This window comes from Cibotium barometz, chromosome 10 (assembly GCF_041138505.1).
Source record: "Cibotium barometz isolate CiBa-2024 chromosome 10, ASM4113850v1, whole genome shotgun sequence".
Classification (NCBI taxonomy): domain Eukaryota; kingdom Viridiplantae; phylum Streptophyta; class Polypodiopsida; order Cyatheales; family Cibotiaceae; genus Cibotium; species Cibotium barometz.
This window is the reverse complement of record NC_141055.1, coordinates 26766871-26786787: the sequence shown is the minus strand read 5'-3', so window position 1 is coordinate 26786787 and position 19917 is coordinate 26766871. Positions and strand designations below refer to the sequence as shown.

The window sequence follows — 19917 nt, the reverse complement described above, 5'->3', positions numbered from 1 at the left end:
GATGCATGTTGGTGGTGAAGAAGATTGCAGCATCTCTGGGCTTGCAAACTGTCGCTTCGCCAACGAGTTTTCTTATGGCGGGTCATGCTTGGGGTTTTCCCAGTTGGACAGGTTTTGGCACGCAGACACATTGGTCCATCAACTTGTCACAGATGTATGGCCCCGCGGGAGTACATGGCGCTATGATCTTTTTTTCACTTGGATTCGCTACTGGGCTCTTTGGACCCTATGGAAAGACAGAAACCATAGAGTATTTGATGATCCGCCTCCAGCTAAATACCACTTCTTTTGGGTGTGTGTGCATGCCCGTGATCTGGATTACCCTGCATACTTGTCATACATTGCTATGTTTTGACGTTGTAGCTGCTCGTCCTCTTTCTGTGGACTGCTTACTGTAACATAAATATAAATAGACTTCACAAGTGTGTGTGTGTGTGTGTGTGTGTGTGTGTGTGTGTGGAGGACGAGATATAACATGTCTAGTTCGCTTGATCACATTGTACATGCAGGACTCACCTGGTACATGGGTCCTGTTCTTTGGGTAGCTAGTTTTTTTTACCCCTTTTATGTTTTGTTGGAACTTGGCATACAGTTACCTGCAGATCGCGTCTGTTACTATTGGTCTCACAGACCTTTTGGATATTTCATAGACGTAAAGAAAATCTTTCTTTCTGTCTTTCTCCCCGCCTATAAGAAGTAAAACGTACGCATTGATACAACGATGTGCACAAAGGCCTGAAATGGTAACTTGACATGGTTTTATTTAAGCTATCATTGTAAAACACCATTTGAATTCGGAGAGCCAGATGCATAGAGGCTTAAAAGCGTATTCAGATATATGATGAGTGATATTGTTAACACTCTTATGGCCACATGGACTCTTATAGAGGGGCCATCTAGATCTGCGCAGGCAAAGCGCGCAATGTTTACGAGAGAGTGGGATCATGGTGTTTTCTTCTCTTTGACTCCATAAACTCTGGGACAAGGTTTTACTTTTCATTTTCCGGCTTTTAGCCTTCATTTTGTATTGTTTGATTCAAACTTAATAGAAGTCTCTTTCTTGCCAAAAAAAAAAAAACAATTTGAATTGCTAAAAGAGATTTAAGTTAGGAATTACCTTTGCAAACTCTGTTGGGGGTACTTTGTCACCATTGTTTAACCATCCATCTTGTAGCTTTTTGTATGCTTCATTTATTTTGCCTTGCTTTTCACATAAAATATGCCTTGCTAAAGATTGAGGCCACATGAAAAGAAAAGTTTCAAAAAACTTTAAAAGCACTCACTCTCTCTCTCTCTCTCTCTCTCTCTCTCTCTCTCTCACACACACACACACACACTTTTTTTGGTAATATCCAGTGCAGTATATTTATATGCTCATAAATTTACAAGATGGGAAGTCTCCGAAGCGGAGAGTATCCCAAATGTCAGAAACATAAAGAGAAAAGCTCTAAACAAGAAGCATCCATATCACCCTCATGGCAGGCATCATATAAGGATTGCCACAATGAGGCTCTGAAGGATTCATATGACTGGTGATTCTGCCGACCCAAGTATGCCAAATTATGCTCACTCCAAATTGTCCAAAGAGCCCAATATCTCACCCAAGAGAGAAATAGTGAGTATTGGGACAAGGACCGCATATATCTGCCAAAAAGCCAGAAATGTTTCCCAAATCCGTGACTAGGGAAACGGAGCCGAAGAAAATCTGAAATTCTCCTGAGGAGGATCCTGGAACAAGGGCAGTGCCAAAGCAAATGAAGAACAGTCTCTGAGGGAGCCTGACATCTTAGACATGTGGAAGGTGCAATGTGACGTTTAGCAAGTATGACCCCCACTGACAATGTGCCTGTCAAACATCTCCAAAGAAAAAGTCTTTGTTTCAATGGCATTTTACACTTCCACAACATCCGGAGATTCTTCTGCCACCATGAGAGGGGCTTCCTTATATGCCACAGAGAATTAGCATGTTGATGAATCCATGGGGCAGGCTGAAGAAGCCTGTTGATTTATTGCATCCCTTTTTACCTATTCCACCCGTGGCTGACACAGACAGGCTTATGGATTGGCAATTGCAGCCATCTACTACATGCATTCATCCTATTCCCCTTCCTGCCTTAACCTCCATCAAAGCCTCTCTCTCTCTATCTCTCTCTCTCTCACACACACACCCCCCCCCCCCCAGGGAGATAGCTATGTTTATGTTTTGTTTCTGTTTTATTTTCCATTCCATGATGAGATATGCCATGGACATTATTGTATCACTTTGGTCTCATAGGCCCATTGGGTCATTAGAGAGAGATACACCACCATCTTCAGTGCACATCCCTTACTCCACCAGATCATGGAGTCCGCAGACCAGCGCAGATTCGGCCAGTTCTTGCTAGAGAGACAGCGCCACAGAGACACTGCTATGAACTCATACCACAGGGAGAGGTGGGCGACAGCTCCAGCTCACTGATTTCTTCCAGAGATCTATCCCAATGCCTACCCTAAGAGAAAGAGGGGGTTACACTTCAGCGCGCTACAGACCTTCGAGCCAGACGGAGACCGAGAGCACCAGGCTACCAGACTCCCAGACTACATCAGAGGGAGATCACAGAGATACGGGCTCGACATCAGCACCATATCCAGGAGCGGCTCGCTCACTTACACTCACACCCGGAGATCATGCTCCGAGGGATTTTTGCCTCGCCATCGCATATTACACCCCATTATGGTACTGGTTGGAGCTAGACAGATCTGCATTGCATTCTTGTATACCCTATGCATATAGGTTGCATACTGAGCCTCTGGCAGTAGTGCTCCATCCATCACACCCTCCCACTTGCTCAGTACTTTCATAGTTTATTTCATGTTCATTTTGTCCTTTTTTTTTGGACATCCAGAGGACATTGACAGTTGTACATTGATTTGTCTCATAGGTCGAGTTTGGCCTCTAGTAGACGTTAATACAGCTTTCTCTCTCTCTCTCAGACATTGTATCAGATCCACCACGATGTAACTTTTGGTCTGATAGGTCATTATGGCCTTTTGAAGACGTTAATATAACATTTCATTTCATTTCTCTCTCCCTCTCTCTCTCATTTCATTTTATTTCATTTCTCTCTCTCCCCCCCGCTGCCTGCCTACCTATGCCCCCCCTTCACTGCCTGTCGACCTGCGCCCCCCTTCACTCTCTCTCCCGCTGCCTGCCTGCCCTTCACCCCCCCCCTTCGCTGCCTGTCTACCTGCGCCCCCCTTCGCTCTCTCTCCCGCAGCCTGCCTCCGCCTCCTCGTCCTCCCTTTTCCCACCCACCTGCGCCCCCCTTCGCTCTCTCTCCCACTGCCTGCCTCCGCCTCCTCGTCCCCCCTTCGCTCTCTCTCCCGCTGCCTGCCTGCCCTTCGCCCCCCCCCCCCCCCCTTCGCTGCCTGTCTACCTGCGCCCCCCTTCGCTCTCTCTCCCGCTGCCTGCCTCCGCCTCCTCGTACTCCCTTTTCCCACGCACCCTTCCTCAGGCCCCCAAGGCAGCAACATAACTCTCTCTCTCTCTGCTGAATCTCCTCTATTTCCCTTTCCCCTACATGACTTGAAACCCCCCCCCTCCCTGTTGCTGCTGTTTCGCGCTGGTGTCATGGATTAATTTTCAGTCCATTGGCTGGGGGAAGTTCTGCAAAAAGTCATGGCCAAGACCGGGTTTAAAGAGGAGCTCGTGAAGGTGGAGGACAAGCTCAGGCCCCCAAGGCAGCAACATAACTCTCTCTCTCTCTCTGCTGAATCTCCTCTCTTTCCCTTTCCCCTACATGACTTGAAACCCCCCCCTCCCTGTTGCTGCTGTTTCACGCTAGTGTCATGGATTAATTTTCAGTCCATTGGCTGTGGGAAGTTCTGCAAAAAGTCATGGCCAAGACCGGGTTTAAAGAGGAGCTCGTGAAGGTGGAGGACAAGCTCGGCACAATTATCAAAGAAAACAAGAAGATGGTCGACTCTTCTGTTACCGCAATCATAAACCGCCTCTCCAAACTCGAGAAGGGATTTGACAAAATCCAAGAGCTCAAAGAGAGATCTTCCAAGTAGCTGAGATTTCAGCCTTAAAGGAGGAACTAGTGGAGGCCAAATTGCATGCTAAAAGTCAAGCAGCTGAAATCTCAGCCCTCAAAAAGGAGTTGGAAGCCACTTCAAAAAGCAAGCTTGAGGATGGAAAATTTCAGCCTTCCTTTATTGAAGAGCTGAATACCATCAAGGAACAAATGAGGATCATTCGAGAGGAGGAGGAGCAACATAAAGAGAAGACATCTTCATGGGTGGAGGTGATCACAAAGACACAAAAGAAGATGGACGAGGCGGAGAAATGGATCGAGGTCGCCAAGAAAGGGAAAGGTAAAGAATCGCCACCCATCCCCACTCCCACCATCATCAACATGACCCTTGAAGAGGAGCAAAGGAGGAAGACCCGGGCCTTACATGTACGAGTGTCCGGTCTAAAAGACCGTGATGATGCGGAAGGGGAAACCAAGGAGCTCTTCTCTATGATGGGCATTGAAGCCACGCACACAAAGACATGGAGAGTGGGAAAGAAGAGAGAAGGTAGTTGCGAATCTTCTAAGGAGAGAGCACTTATCATTCGTTTTCCCTCCATGGAAGCGAAGAAGGACTTCTTGAAGAGACGTCCTGCACTCAAGAAGACAGGAATATTTCTTGGAGATGACCTCACACTCTCGCAACTTGCCCACATGAAAGAAGTTATGCCCGAGATAAGGGCAGCCCGAGAGAAAGGGAAAGTGGCCTTCTATAGAGATGGTAGAGTGGTGATTATGGAGAGGCGCTCTTCATGACGGCGCGAGACCTATGGGACTACACTCAAAGTTGCTACTTGGAATTGTAATGGATCTCTACGCCTTGATGTAGGGGCTTTTGAGGATAGTTTCACTGGGAGGGACATCATCTTCTACTGTGAGACGCATCAGGCTCCTGGACAGTCCATGCCACATGTTAGTGGATATCGATGGGAGACAACTTGTAGACAGGAGACTCGTTCAGATCATAGAGGACGGGGCTCAGGAGGAGTGGCAGTATTGTTTAGAGAGGAGCTACAGCCACTGACACATATAGTCCGCAGAGACGAGCAGGCTAGGTACATGTGGGTTAGACTGAGGGCAGAGACAGGCAGATATCTCTACATTGCTATATGCTATTTTGCTCCTAGTACATCAGTGTATGCATCACCTAGCGGGCAATCTCCCTTTTCTATTTTGGATGATGACATTTGGGAGTTCTCCAGGGATGGTGACATCATTCTCCTGGGGGACTTCAATGCCAGGACCAACCATAACCAGACAGTATTTTATGATACCTCAGAGGAGATGTTGAGGGAGCTTGATGTCAGGGATATGGGCCTATCTAGACTCTCACAGGATGAGGAACATACAGTGTATGGGCGGTATTTGATAGACATGGGGACTGCACATGGATTGGCCATCCTGAATGGCCTACAGAGATTCCCGACATCGGGCGGTTTCACTAGCTTTCCACATCAGCATGGTGCTAGAACAGTGGACTATATTATGGCTCAGCCCAGTCTCATTCCCTCTTTTCAGGATTTTATGGTAGGCACTAGGCCGGTTGGAATAGCACTGGATCATGCTATCTTGTCCTTCACTCTCACATTTCAGTTCAGCACCGCTCCATTGGGACATGTCTCCACACACACTCGTTATACCTTTACGAGGGAGACTGACACCGTGTACACGGATGAGATATACCGACGCTTATGTGCCGAGGAGCCGGGACGGCCATTAGATGAGCTCACTCAGATATTGATAGAGACGCTTCATGCTGCAGCATCAGAGGCATATCCCCATAGTCAGCCTACACGGAGACGATCTGGGAACGTGCCCCTGAACAATTGGTATGATGAGGAGTGTAGAGAGATGAAGATCAGATTACAGAGAGAGGTGCTCATGGGTGTTACCACTCACAGACAGTCACGGATTACCTTCCGGCACCAAGTGCGACGGAAGAAGAGGGCTTATCTTGCTCAATTAGAGAGGGATTTGTATCAGTTATTTATGAGTCAGGACTCAGGCGAGGCATGGAGACTATTCCATGAGCATTCACCATCACCAGCCATTACCTCCACAGAGTTTGGGGTGAGTATGCAGCATCCCTGTACACAGCACCAACCAGGATAGCCGCCCCTGCCAGACCCATCGGAGCCATGCCCAAAGACATGTGCTTTCTTTACTGGCTGCTGAGATGGTAAGGAAAGCTATTGACAAGATGAGGACGGGGAGAGCATATGATCATGATGGTTTGGTAGCAGAGCACTTTATTCATGCCAGAGATATGCTTGCAGAGCTTATTGCTATGATGTTTAACCGAGCCATGTGTGAGGGTTTTCCTGAGACTTGGAATATGTCCACGATTGTGCCTATCTTCAAGTCAAGGGATCCCATGCTTCTTGGGAATTATCGTACCATCATGATTGGTCACACATTGGCTAGATTATATGCATCTATTCTTGAGCAGGAGTTGAGTAGATGGGCAGAGAGAGAGGGCACCAACTGTCGTGAAGACTCCAGGGCTAAGCGAGCATATCTGTCTCTAGGGAGAGCCCAAGTGCTATGTATAAAGGAGACTGATCGAGTGAGTGCCTCTACTACCAATGGGGGGGCAGCCATCTCTGCACGGATAATATCATGTGGTACGGAGGCCTTGGCCCTAATCATCCGGGAAATCATAGAAACCAAGGGCCTCTCCATACGTCTCCATCCATCAGTGCTACTAGCTCGGCTGTGGTGATCCACTAAGGGTCCCCATATCTCCACTCCATACTGCATGGCTGAAGTGACCAAAGTGTCAAAGAGCGAGAGCTTTGTTCGAGGTTCCTGAAATTGAACCTGCGAACACATCCTCTCTAGTCTCCGCAATGCTGCATAAGCTCTGGTCAATCTGGTCTCCGCTGCTCTCCTCAAGGAAAATAGTGGGCCACTAAAAACCACACCAAGGTAAGTATATGCATCTGTATACTCCACTGTCCCCTGACCATATGTAAAGGTGGGTACTGACCTCCTAACCCACCGTGCTGTGGTGTTAAACACCATCACCTTGGTTTTACCAAGGTTAACAGACAATCCATTGTCCTGTGCAAACGTGTGCAATGCATCCAAATGACGCTGCATCCCTTCTGGAGAATCTGAGATCAGCACAATATCATCAGCATACAATAACAACGGAATCCATGTCCTTGCTAGCTGTGCTCCTCTGTCACCCTCCTGCTCTACATAGTCCGAAACCTCATCCACAGACATCCCAAATAAGGTGGGAGAAAGGGGGCAGCCCTGTTTCACCCCAATAGTGGAGTGAACCATCTCAGATATACCCTGAGTAGTACGTACCTGCCCCACAACTGTCCTGTATAAAGCCATGATTCCCCAAATCAGCTCTGTGGGCACTCCCATCTCCTGTAGTCTGCGCATCAGTCTGGCTCTCGGTACTATGTCAAAAGCTTTGCGGAAATCCACAAAGCAACAATAAATCCTCCTACCATATAATTTGCCCTCCTCAATAATAGCTCTAAGTGTCAAGATATGATCAAGAGTGGAGAAACCTCCCCTGAACCCTGCCTGCCCTGATGCACGTACATCACAGGGAGATGGATCATGTTGGTATGCACAGATGACAGCTTGGTTCCAGCTGCATGGCTTTAGTATGGACAGGCTACCTCCATTTCAGTACTCCTTGGATGCACCCTCCCTCTCTCTCACACGGGCAGAGATTACAAGACTCATCAGGCAGGACTTGATTCAGCTGGACACTAGGACTTGATTCAGCTGGACACTAGGAGGACATACAGCCAACACACGAGCTTGGTACGAAGATGGCTTTCTATAGAGATCATCTTCTCCAGCTCACGCAGGATGGGTTTGTGATTAGACCAAGCTACATGGATACTCATCTTTCTCATGGGGTACGGTGTGCTATTGGTCAGATGCGCACATCCTCACACCAGCTCGAGATTGAGACTGGCAGATTCAGAGGAGTACCAGCTGAGGCCACGATTTGTCAGCTGTGCCAGATGGAGCCAGAGACAGAGTTACATTACATATGTCACTATCCAGTATATTATGAGATACGAGGCCGTTTTCACTGCCTGTTTAGAGAGGGTTTCGGACCACTTTCTAGAGTCATGAGATACCAGGATCAGAGATGCCTCGGATTATACTTGATGGAGCTTCGTAGACATAGAGAGGGTCGGATTTGTCAGCTGTGCCAGATAAAGCCAGAGACAGAGTTACATTACATATGTCACTGTCCAGTATATTATGAGATACGAGGCCGTTTTCACTGCCTGTTTAGAGAGGGTTTCGGACCACTTTCTAGAGTCATGAGATACCAGGATCAAAGATGCCTCGGATTATACTTGCTGGAGCTTCGTAGACATAGAGAGGGTCTCTTGAGAGGGAGGGGATCAGAGAGGGAGAGACACCTACAGAGGCAGATTACAGACTTCTTTCGACCAGAGATTGAGCAGTCAGGCCAGCGGGCATTGCAGATAGCCCCAGAGTATAGCCGCACCAGAGGTACACTGAGATTGATCGGGCTATAGAACTGGGGCGGTCCAGGCGCCCCAAGATGAGAGGCCCATCTCAACATCGGCGGAGACAACAGCAGAGGATCAGGACCATACTAGCACGGCATGGGAGACGTCCAGTCAGTACTCACCATGGAGGACATTGAGGATATCCGCCATCGACCGATGAGAGACGTCTTTGGATAGTGATGTATATGATGCTTACCTTTGTTGCTGGAGTCTTCCTCCTAGATGTTATCCATTAGGAGCTCCTAGTACCGTACTCTTCCTCATAGTTGTTTCAGTTTCAGTTACTTGTTTAGTTGTTTTTAGCTTTTCTTACACAGACATTGTATCAGATCCACCAATTGTTGTAACCTTTTTGATCTCATAGGCCTCATCTCTCTCTCTCTCTCTCTCTCTCTCTCTCTCTCTCTCTCTCCCCCCCCCCGCAACACAAACATTAACCCCAACTAAAGGAGATCTTGCAGAGGCACAAAGCCACCGTCCCTTGCCCGGAGGACCTGCAAGGCCTACTACAAGCTCACCCCAAGCTCGATATCCTTGATGGCCCCCTCCCCCTACCGGGGGGTTAGCTCCATTGGTTGTATGATGATGATGGTCCCACTTTGTATCATATGACTCAGATTTGACATTCCCAGCTCATTGCTCTAGTTTTTTGTTCTCTTGTGTACCATGATGAGATTGCACGGACACTATTGTATCACTTTTGGTCTCATGGACCCACTGGGTCTTTGAAGACGCTTAATATGACTCTCTCTCTCTCTCTCTCTCTCTCTCTCTCTCTCTCTCTCTCTCTCTCTCTCTCTCTCGCTCTCTCTCTCGCTCTCTCGCTCTCTCGCTCTCTCTCTCTCAGACCAGGCCACTGACAAAGATACACATGGCAGTATGGAACTGTAATCGTTCACTATGGGTGCAGCCTGGACGACTGGAGCATGTTATGGTGGGGAGAGACATCATACTTCTGACAGAGACACATCAGAGCCCAGAGAGAGGGCTACCTCGAGTAGATGGATTCCAGTGGGAGTCAGCATACAGGAGGACCACATGCCAGGGTACCTCGAGAGGGTCGGGGGGAGTAGCAGTTCTATTCAAACGGGAGCTACAGGGGAGACTGAGAGTGGTAGCACAGGATCCAGAGGCCAGATACATGTGGATCAGCTTACAGCTCTCACAGGACAGGGTTATATACATAGCTCTATGTTACTTTTCTCCATCAGGATCCTCCTATGTCATTACAAAGGACATGCCACAGGAGGAGGAGACAGGAGCCTCGCCATACACTTGTCTGTCAAAGGAGATTATGCATTATTCTACACTAGGGGAAGTATTTCTTACGAGGGACTTCAATGCCCACACACAGAGCAGACAGTGTGAGGTGTATGATTATGATGACATGGAGATCCTCCACCCTGTGGATCCAGAGGAGATAGGGGCTAGTCGGGCATCAGAGGACACTGGACCAGACAGAGGACATTATGGGGACCACTTACTAGAGTTGGGAGCCAGGCATCATCTCGTTATTTATAACAGGATGCTACAGTGCCCGGGATCAGGAGGGCTGACATGCTTCCCAAATGGGGGTCATACACGGACCGGAGGCACGGTGGTAGACTACATTATGGGGTCTTTGGAGGCATCACAGCTTGTCACCTCATTCTCCATTCCACCTCGTCCTATTGGGGCAGATCATACATACTTGGCATTTTCACTAGCCGGATCACCAGTATCACCAGCCCCCCACATACCGACGCCACACACTACCATCTACTTCACACATGACATGGCAGACATATACACTGGCAGAGTAGAGGATGGGCTCCTACTCATGGATCCCCTGGCACCTATGGATACCATTACAGCCCAGCTGGCATCACTCCTACACACGACTGCATTACAGAGCTTCCCACATCGTGTACACTCAGGAGAGCCTGCAAGACCTGGGACTATGCCCCAGAACAGATGGTATGATGACGAGTGCAGAGCCCTATACTCACGGCTCCGCATACAGAGAGCCTTGGGAGCCATCACAGAGCAGGAGTCGAGGAGAGAGATGAGGAGACTTACTCGCCGCAAAAGGCGGGTCTTCGCAGAGATACAGGAGCTAGAGATCTTTCATTTCTTCATGAGTCGAGATAGCCGTGTCTCATGGCGGCACTTCAGAGAGCCCCGAACACCGACACCTATTGCAGACCCACAGACATGGCACATATATGCAGAGGGCCTATACCACGCCCCACAGCAGCCACCTATACCTCAGCCACAGGAGCCTCGACCTACCACAGCTAGCTTCTTTACCCACTCGATGGTACAGGAAGCTATCCGCCGCCTACAGCATGGACGGGCTGCCGACCATATGGGCCTGCAGGGTGAGCATCTCATATATGCAGTAGATTCTTTAGCTCCTTTTCTTGCACACCTGTTTAACAGGGCACTAGCAGAGGGTTTGCCTGCGGAGTGGACGATGCACACCATTGTGCCGATTCACAAAACAGGGGATATGCTCGATCTGAGCAACTACAGGACAGTTATGGTTGGCCACGTGCTAGCCAAACTCTATGGTGCAGTGCTAGAGCAAGAGCTTAGCTTATATGCTGAGCGAGCAAGTTTACGCTCATCAGGGCAGGCAAGCTTCAGGAGAGCTTTCTCTACCACTGACCATGTATTCACTTTGAGATGTATGATTGATCAGGCCAGAGTGAGGAAGAGAAAGCTCTATTGCTGCTTTGTGGATTTCTGCAAGGCATTTGACACAGTACCACGAGAGAGGCTCTTTCAGCGCCTGCAGTCTCTTGGCATACCAGCAGATATGACATGGGGCATCTATGCATTATATGAGCAGGTTTTTGGGCGAGTCAGATGTCCAAGAGGTATGTCCAAGACTATTGCTAGCACCATTGGTGTGAAGCAAGGATGCCCACATTGATGAGGTGGCTGACTTCATTACACGGGGAGGCGGGGATGGAGTTGATTTAGCACGTACCTCAGTACATATTATGCTCTATGCTGATGATATTGTATTAGTGTCTGAGTCTCCAGATGGTCTACAGCAGCATCTACATGCACTCGATGATTTTTGCACACAGAGGGGTCTTGTTGGGGTAAAGGCATTATGCCCACCCTTGTAGTGTGTACAAGCCCATAAGTTATAGTACATAGTACACTTAGTACTTTTAATGTACTAAGTGCACTATGTGTACTAGAGCAAATATACATGTGTGATAGGGGAGTCACACACTCACACTTGATGAGTTGAAAGAATGGCAAATGGGCAATATACAGAGGAGGACAAGCAATCATTAAAGAATTCCGTACCCCACCCCCCCTCAAGAGCAAATCCATCCATGAATGAAATATAGCTATTTTTATTTTGAACCTCAATTTCGAACTAGATGCAATAGAACCCATTGTAATTTAAACTCTTAAGAGTCTTAAGAGTTCATTTTGAGTTATTTTTTTTTCACTTTTATGCCTCTTTGGCATTGATACCCAGAGTGGAATGTAAATGGATGTACCTGATCTGTCCCATAGGTCGGATTCGGCCTCCCGTGGACGTTAATATAACTTTCTTTCTTTCTCTCTCTCTCTCCCTTCTTCTCTCTATGTATGTCTCCCACATGAAACCCTAACTCTCAGCTCCCTTCAACTGGTATCAGAGCCCACTTCGTCCACTGCTACGACTTCTGCTGCTACTTGTAGTCCTGCGTTTATCCCTTGGTTTTCTCACCATTTCGACACCAAACGAAGGAGAAGGTGGGGCTGCATCCACCCGTGGGCGTCCCAGCGGAGAGGCCTCCTCTCCCCCATCGCTGCTTCCAACAGGAGTCCGGACAAGATATCCTTCGGGGACCAACTGCTTGACTATATCGAAGATATTGGACAAGTGCGCCAGCATGGCTGTCTGCACTTAAACAAGCGATGGCGTTACTGTTGCGCGTTCTCTCATGGAGGCAATGAGTCCCCGAGGGGCCCCGATGTGCAGCAGAAGCTGGTGGACATTATACGCCTGGAGACTGGCAAGGTGAGGGTTTCCGACTACATCGACGAGTGCTACAAGCTCTTGGCGGACATCGCTGAGCAGGCCATAGAGGAGTCGGACCGCATCGCTGCTGATGCTTTCAGGGGTCTCGACAAAGCCAACGCTTTTCTAGCGCCGCCTCTTACTACACGTTGCAGCCACCTGGAATCTGCGCCACCTGGAATCTGCCACTTCACTACTGTTCAGTGCTGCTGCAGCTGTCCTCCGCCGCCAAAACTGCCTGGCAGCTGCTGCCTGTACTGTGTGCCGCTACAGTACAGCCTAACAGTTCCACCAACATCGCCGCCCATTGACAGCACCTCCTCCTTCACGAGTCAGCAAATACGAAGACACCCCCCTTCTCTGCCTCAAAAATCAGAAATTTTCAGAGGTATTTGCTTCAATTTTGGGATTTGCATGTCCATTTTCATCAATTGAGCAGGTACAAGTGCCAAATTGCTCAGATTTGAGCACAATTGGCAACAATTGGGTGACATTGGTCACATTCCGAGTCAATTTGCAAGAAATTGGGTGACATTGGTCACATTCCGGGTCAATTTGCAGGAAATTGGATGTCAAAATTTGGGGCTTTTGATGTTATTGTGCCATTGGGCATTCATACATGCTGTATGATGTGAGTAATCTCACATTTGGGGCAAAATTGCAAGAAATTGGAGTGCAAATCAAAGGGCTTTTGTGCCAATTGGATTGATTTGCATGCAGGCACTGGCATTTGATGCTTTGGGCAATGTGTTGATGCCTGTCAAGCACTCAATGTGCCTGTAAATCAAGGGGCTTTTATGTATTGGGTGTATATGTGGCCAAGGGGAAGCATCGTGAAGACTCTGGATGCCTTCATGTGCCTTAATGTACCATGTATGATCAGAAATTGATCTTGAATCAAGGGGCTTTTCAAGATTTTATGCTTGTTGAGCTTGGCAAAGCAGCAGGGAAGACTTTTATGCCTTGAACCCTCAGAAATCCACTTGCAGTCAAGGGGCTTTTGCTCAATTTCTGTTCGGGACTGTTGTATGCAGTGGTAGGGACTGTCAAGGTCTGATTTTCACTCATTTGGACAGCCAGGAGAGCATTTATTGCTGCTGTACTTGCTGGTACAGATTTGGTACAACTTTGTACAAGTTTTGACATGGCTGTACATTGATTTGAGTGAGGAAAAGGCTCATTTTCAGCTGCTGTACTTGCCGGTACAGATTTGGTACATCATTGGTGAGCACTTAGTACTGTTGTACAGTACTTTGGAAGGGGAACAGAGCACATTTAAGGTGCTGTCATAAATCTGCAGCAACCAGATTTTGGTGATTTTATCACATTCAGTGGGAGTAGAGTTGCATTCGTGCTTCCACAGTGGGAGATAAACTTTGGGAGAACAACTGTGAGCACTTTGTGTGCTTTGGTGCAGTGTTTGCACATCTTGCAGGGAGTCAGGCATTGACTGTGACAGGTTGCATATTGCTATGGCAACCACAGGTGAGAGCTCTTCATTGCTTCACATCAAGAAGCTTGAAGGCTCACATAATTATGACATTTGGCAAACCCAGTGCTATAATGTGTTGCTCCAGAAGAAGCAGCACAAGCCTATCAAAGAAAGGGGTGTAATGCCTGCTTCTCTTACTGCTGAAGAATGGGAAGATAAGGATGAGCTGGCAAGATCCACTATCATGTTGTCTGTGTCAGTCTTTACTTTTCAGCATACGTGAAAAGAAGACAGCTTGGGGAATGTGGCAAAGATTGCAGGACTTGTATGCCCAGCAAAGTGCCTCAAGCAAAGTGTATTGGTTGAGGAAACTCATAGGTCTTCAAATGAAGGAAGGGACGTCTATGACAGCCCATCTAAATGAGTTTAATAGTATTGTCAGCCAGGTCATCAATCAAAAGTTGGCAATGGACGATGAGTTCAAAGCCACCTTTCTCTTATGCACTTTGCCAAAGAGTTGGGACACATTCAGGACAGCCACTAGCAATTCAAATGCTATGCTGTCATATGCAGATGTGGAGGGTGCTCTCCTTCAAGAGGAGATGAACAGGAAGAACAACTCTATTGGAAAGTCCAATGCAATGAATGCACGTGGGAGATCCCAGCAAAGGGGTAAAAGCCAAGAACGGGGAAGGAGCAAGTCCCGCTCCAAAAAGGACTTGGAATGCCATTATTGTGGCAAGAAGGGACATATCAAAAAGCAATGCTACAAATGGAAGAATGATCAAAAGGAAAAGGGCAAAGGAAAAGACAAAGACAAAGATGAAGCCAAAGGGCAAAAGTGGAGTCAAGATTGAAGAAGTCAATGTGTCACATGCAGGTGACAGTGAGGATGAAGTCCTATTCATGTCTTCACTTGATGCCCATTCACTTCTTGCAGGAGATGGTCATGGTATGCACTCATGGATCATTGATTCAGGTGCCTCCTTTCATGTCACAGGTTACAGAGACTTGTTTGTCAGGTATACTGCTGGCAATGAAGGAGTAGTTTATTTGGGTGACAACCATGCATGCAAAATTCTTGGCAGAGGTGATGTGAGGCTTGTGTTTTCAGATGGCTCACAGCTTATGCTCCATGATGTCAGCAGGCATGTGCCTGAGATCAAGAAGAACCTGCTTTCTACTGGACAGCTTGATGATGCTGATTATGTTACCACATTTGGTCATGGAAAGTGGAAAATTAGTAAGGGCTCGCTGGTTGTTGCCAGAGGCTCTAAGGTGGACACTCTTTACTTCATGCATGCAGGTGTTTGTCACCATGCTAATGTAAATGCGACCGAGCTACCGGAAATCTCTATGTGGCATAGCCGGTTGGGACACATGAGTGTCAAAGGAATGGAGCAATTGTGTCGTTTGGGTTACTTGCCTTCTCTAAAGTTTTCAAGTTTTCAGTTTTGTGAGCATTGTATATATGGCAGGCAACTCCAGTGCCCCCATAAGAAAGCTCTTGGACAGAAAGATGCTCAGTTAGAGCTTGTGCATACAAATGTATGTGAGATGCCTCAGCTTTCTTTGGGAGGGGCAAAATATTTTGTCTTTTATTGATGATGCCACACGCAAGGTGTGGGTTTATCCTCTTCGTTTGAAGAGTGATACATTCTCACTGTTTGAGAAGTTTGTTGCTCTTGTTGAGAATCAAACTGGCAAAACACTGAAGGCTTTGCGTTCCGACAATGGTGGAGAGTATATGTCCAAACAGTTTCAGGACTTTTGTGATGCTAAAGGCATCAAGAGGGAGCTCTCTACTCCTTATGATCCTCCACAAAACGGGACAGCAGAGAGAATGAACAGGACCATTCAGGAGAAGGTCCGTTCTATGTTGTCACATGCTGCATTACCTCATGGTTTTTGGGCTGAAGCTGTTATGACAGCCGTTCATCTTATAAACACGTCACCTAACACGAGGCTTGGTGGGTAAGTGCCTGAGGAAGTATGGATAGGGAAGCCTCCGTCATACAAGCACTTGAGAGTGTTTGGTTGCGTTGCGTACATGCACATACGCAGGGAAATGCGCACCAAACTTGATCCTAAGTCTCACAAATGCATATTCCTAGGATATGGTGACAGAGGTGAAATGGGATATAGACTTTGGGATCCAGTGAATAGAAAGATTATATGCAGCAATGATGTCATATTTGATGAAACATGCATGTATAAGGAGCCTGCAAGGCAACAAGAGCCTGGCAGAGTCATCTTTGAGACATCATGGACAACAACCAAGGGCTGTAAATCAGCCATTACAGCATCAAAACCAGCCCTTAAATGGTGCTGAAAATGGTCCAAATGGCCAGCCAGAGATGGCAGAAGATATCCCTATGGATATCCCACAGTTAGAGGAGATACCGGGCATGATCTTTCAACCTTATGGCATGGAACAGGAGCCACCAATAGGTGATATGCAGGCTGGACAGCAACCTGCAAATGATGGTCATTGGGTACGGAGGTCCACAAGACCCTCCAGACCCCCTGACAGGTTTGTTCCAAGGGTTGACTACTTGATGCTTACTGACTGTGGGGAGCTGTCCACAGTAGTGTCTATAGTAGTTTATGTCCACAGTAGTGTCCACAGTAGTTTATGTCCACAATAGTGTCCCCTCATGTTATAAGGAGGCTTTACAGAGGGCAGACAAGGCTCTTTGGGAGCGTGCTATGAAGTCAGAGATGGATTCTCTGCACAAAAATGGAACATGGAAGTTGGTGCATTTGCCTACAGGCAAGAAGGTTTTGCCATGCAAGTGGGTTTACAGGCTCAAAGTTGCACCTGATGCAAAGCCAAGATACAAAGCCAGGTTAGCGGCTAAGGGCTTCAAGCAGGAATATGGTGTGGACTTTGATAAGATCTTCTCTCCAGTGGTCAAAATGACCACACTTAGAGCTGTATTAGCTTTGGTTGCTCATGATGATCTGGATTTGATTCAGATGGATGTGAAGACTGCTTTTCTTCACGGTGATCTCCATGAGGAGATATATATGCATCAGCAAGAGGGTTATGCAGTGAATGGAAAGGAGAAGCTTGTATGCAAGCTGAAAAAGAGTCTTTATGGGCTCAAACAGGCACCAAGGGAATAGTATCATAAATTTGATACATTCATGAAATCCCAAGATTTCAGGAGGAGTGACATAGATCACTGCTTATACACCAAGAAAGCTTTGGATGGCAATCTATTGATCCTCATCTTGTATGTTGATGATATGTTGATTGCCGGGAAATCTCGTAAAGAGATGGATGCCTTGAAGAAGAGGCTGCATCAGACCTTTGATATGAAGGATTTGGGTGATGCAAATCACATTTTGGGTATGCGGATACTTCGGGACACAAATCAGCATGTGTTGTATTTGTCTCAGAAGGAATACATTGGCAAAGTTTTGCAGAGGTTCAATATGGACGGGGGAAAGAAGACTAGTACTCCTTTGCCTCCATATGTGAAACTCAGTGCTATGGACAGCCCACAGTCAGATAGTGGCAGGGCTGATATGGCCAAGATTCCGTATGCTTCAGCTTGTGGCAGTCTCATGTATGCCATGGTTGCTACCAGGCCGGACATTGCATTTGCAGTGGGAGTGGTTTCTAGATACATGGCCAACCTTGGCAAGAAGCATTGGGAAGCAGTGAAAGGTGTCATGAGATACCTGAAGGGCACACAGGATATGTGCATATGCTTTGGCAAACAGGATGCATTAGTGCATGGTTACACGGATTCGGATTATGCCGGTCATCCAAATAACCGGAAGTCTACTACCGGTTATGTGTTTACATTCACAGGAGGTGCTGTGTCATGGATATCCAGGATGCAGAAGTGCACTGCCTTATCTACTACAGAGGCCGAGTATATTGCAGCCACAGAGGCTTGCAAGGAGGCATTATGGCTATCTCGGTTAGTGGTTGATTTGGGTTATACAGGGGATATTCCATTGTTGCATTGTGACAGTCAGAGTGCCATCCAGTTGGCAACTTTCATGCAAAGACAAAGCATGTGGATGTGAAGTATCACTTCATCAGAGAGGTGATAGAGAACAAGCAGATTCAGCTTGTCAAGACTCATACGGATGACAACCCGGCTCATCTGTTGACAAAGAGTTTGCCTCCAGAGCGGTTTGCTCACTACAGACACTTGATGGGCATTGGATGAGGCCAGTTTCAGCCTTGATATGGCCTTGTATATTATCATGTACATGCTGATTTTTCTTTTCCTTCATTTAAGGGCACTTTGCCTTTAAGTGGGAGGTTGTTGGGGTAAAGGCATTATGCCCACCCTTGTAGTGTGTACAAGCCCATAAGTTATAGTACATAGTACACTTAGTACTTTTAATGTACTAAGTGCACTATGTGTACTAGAGCAAATATACATGTGTGATAGGGGAGTCACACACTCACACTTGATGAGTTGACTTATCCCCACAACTCTCTCTCTCTCTCTCCCTTCTTCTCTCTGTGTATGTCTCCCACATGAAACCCTAACTCTCAACTCCCTTCAGGTCTTACTGTGAACCTTGGGAAAACCAAGGTTATGGTCTTTCATACATCGAGACAGGGTAGGAGTCAGCTGACATTCACTCTCGCAGGACGCCAGGTGGAGGTGGTGACATCATACGTGTACCTAGGGGTTACCTTCTCTGCAGCAGCCACACGCTTCACCATGGGTTCAGCAGCCAGAGCTAGATTGACACGGGGATATGCAGCATTGGCTATGCTAGAGAGACAGTGCCACCAGGCGCATTTTCAGGAGCCCCGGACGAAGGGGTGGCTATTTGACACATTAGTCACATCGGCATTGATGTATGGAGCAGCGGTATGGGCGCCAAGCCTTGCTACCTATTGGTGGACACAGATAGAGAGACCACAGGCCCTCATGATGGCACGCATGATACGCAGCAAACCGTCAGTACCTCATGACATTATCCGAGCAGAGTTTGTTGCGTCTCCTATGATGGTCGAGGCCATATTTCAGACTATATGCCTGCTAGACAGATTCAGAGAGATGCCATAGGACAAATTGTCATACAGAGCTTTTGAGGCATCTAGACAGCTGGCTGAGGCAGGAGACAGAGGATCATGGTATGCACAGGTCACACATTGGTTCTCACAGCATGGCCTAGACATGGATCATCTACCACCATTCCAGTATGACAGGGATGCACCACATATCCGTCTCTCTCATAGTGAGAGGAACAAAGTATTGAGACAGGACCTATGGCAGCTCTATACACGAGAGACATGGATATCGCCTACACAGCCTCTTCCACTGAAGATGCTATACTACAGAGATCACTTCATGAGTATCACTGATGATGGATTTATAGAGAGGCCTAGATACATGGAGGGCTTTTTACCACACGGCTCCCGAGTGGCTATTGGTCAGCTTAGAGTTTCATCACACCGATTGGAGATTGAGACTGGCAGAGCAGCACGGATCCCCCCAGAGGAGAGGGTATGCAGATTGTGCAGAGAGGAGGTGGAGAGTGAGGAGCATTATGTATGCAGATGCAGAGCATATACAGCCATCAGAGAGAGATATCCCATTTTATTCAGAGAGCCACATTCCCTACGCCAGATCTTTGAGGCAGCAGACCAACGCATACTGGGGAGATTCATTCTAGACATACAGCGCCACAGAGAGACATTATTACAGGCTCAGACAGCTCCAGAGGGGGGGCGACAGACACAGATTACTACATTTTTTCAGAGATCCATCCCCCTCCTAGCCCCTACACGGCAGGGAATTACTCTCCAGAGAGCAAAGACACTTAGAGCCCGCAGGAGACAGAGGACACCTGGCTTTCGGACACCACGCCTATACCAGAGAGAGATGACAAAGATCAGAGCTCAGTTTCACA

The 19917-nt window shown here is 47.5% G+C and overlaps 1 protein-coding gene across 2 annotated transcripts in view; it reads right to left on the bottom strand.

Moving 5' to 3' along the window:
• LOC147634719 (FKBP-like peptidyl-prolyl cis-trans isomerase family protein) overlaps nt 1-19917 on the bottom strand; it is a 53187-nt gene that overhangs the window by 14219 nt on the left and 19051 nt on the right. For both annotated transcript variants that reach the window (XM_086803878.1, XM_086803877.1), the window contains exon 3: nt 1118-1227. In XM_086803878.1, the coding sequence (XP_086660004.1) occupies nt 1118-1227 (110 nt within the window). The remainder of the gene's footprint in view (nt 1-1117; nt 1228-19917) is intronic.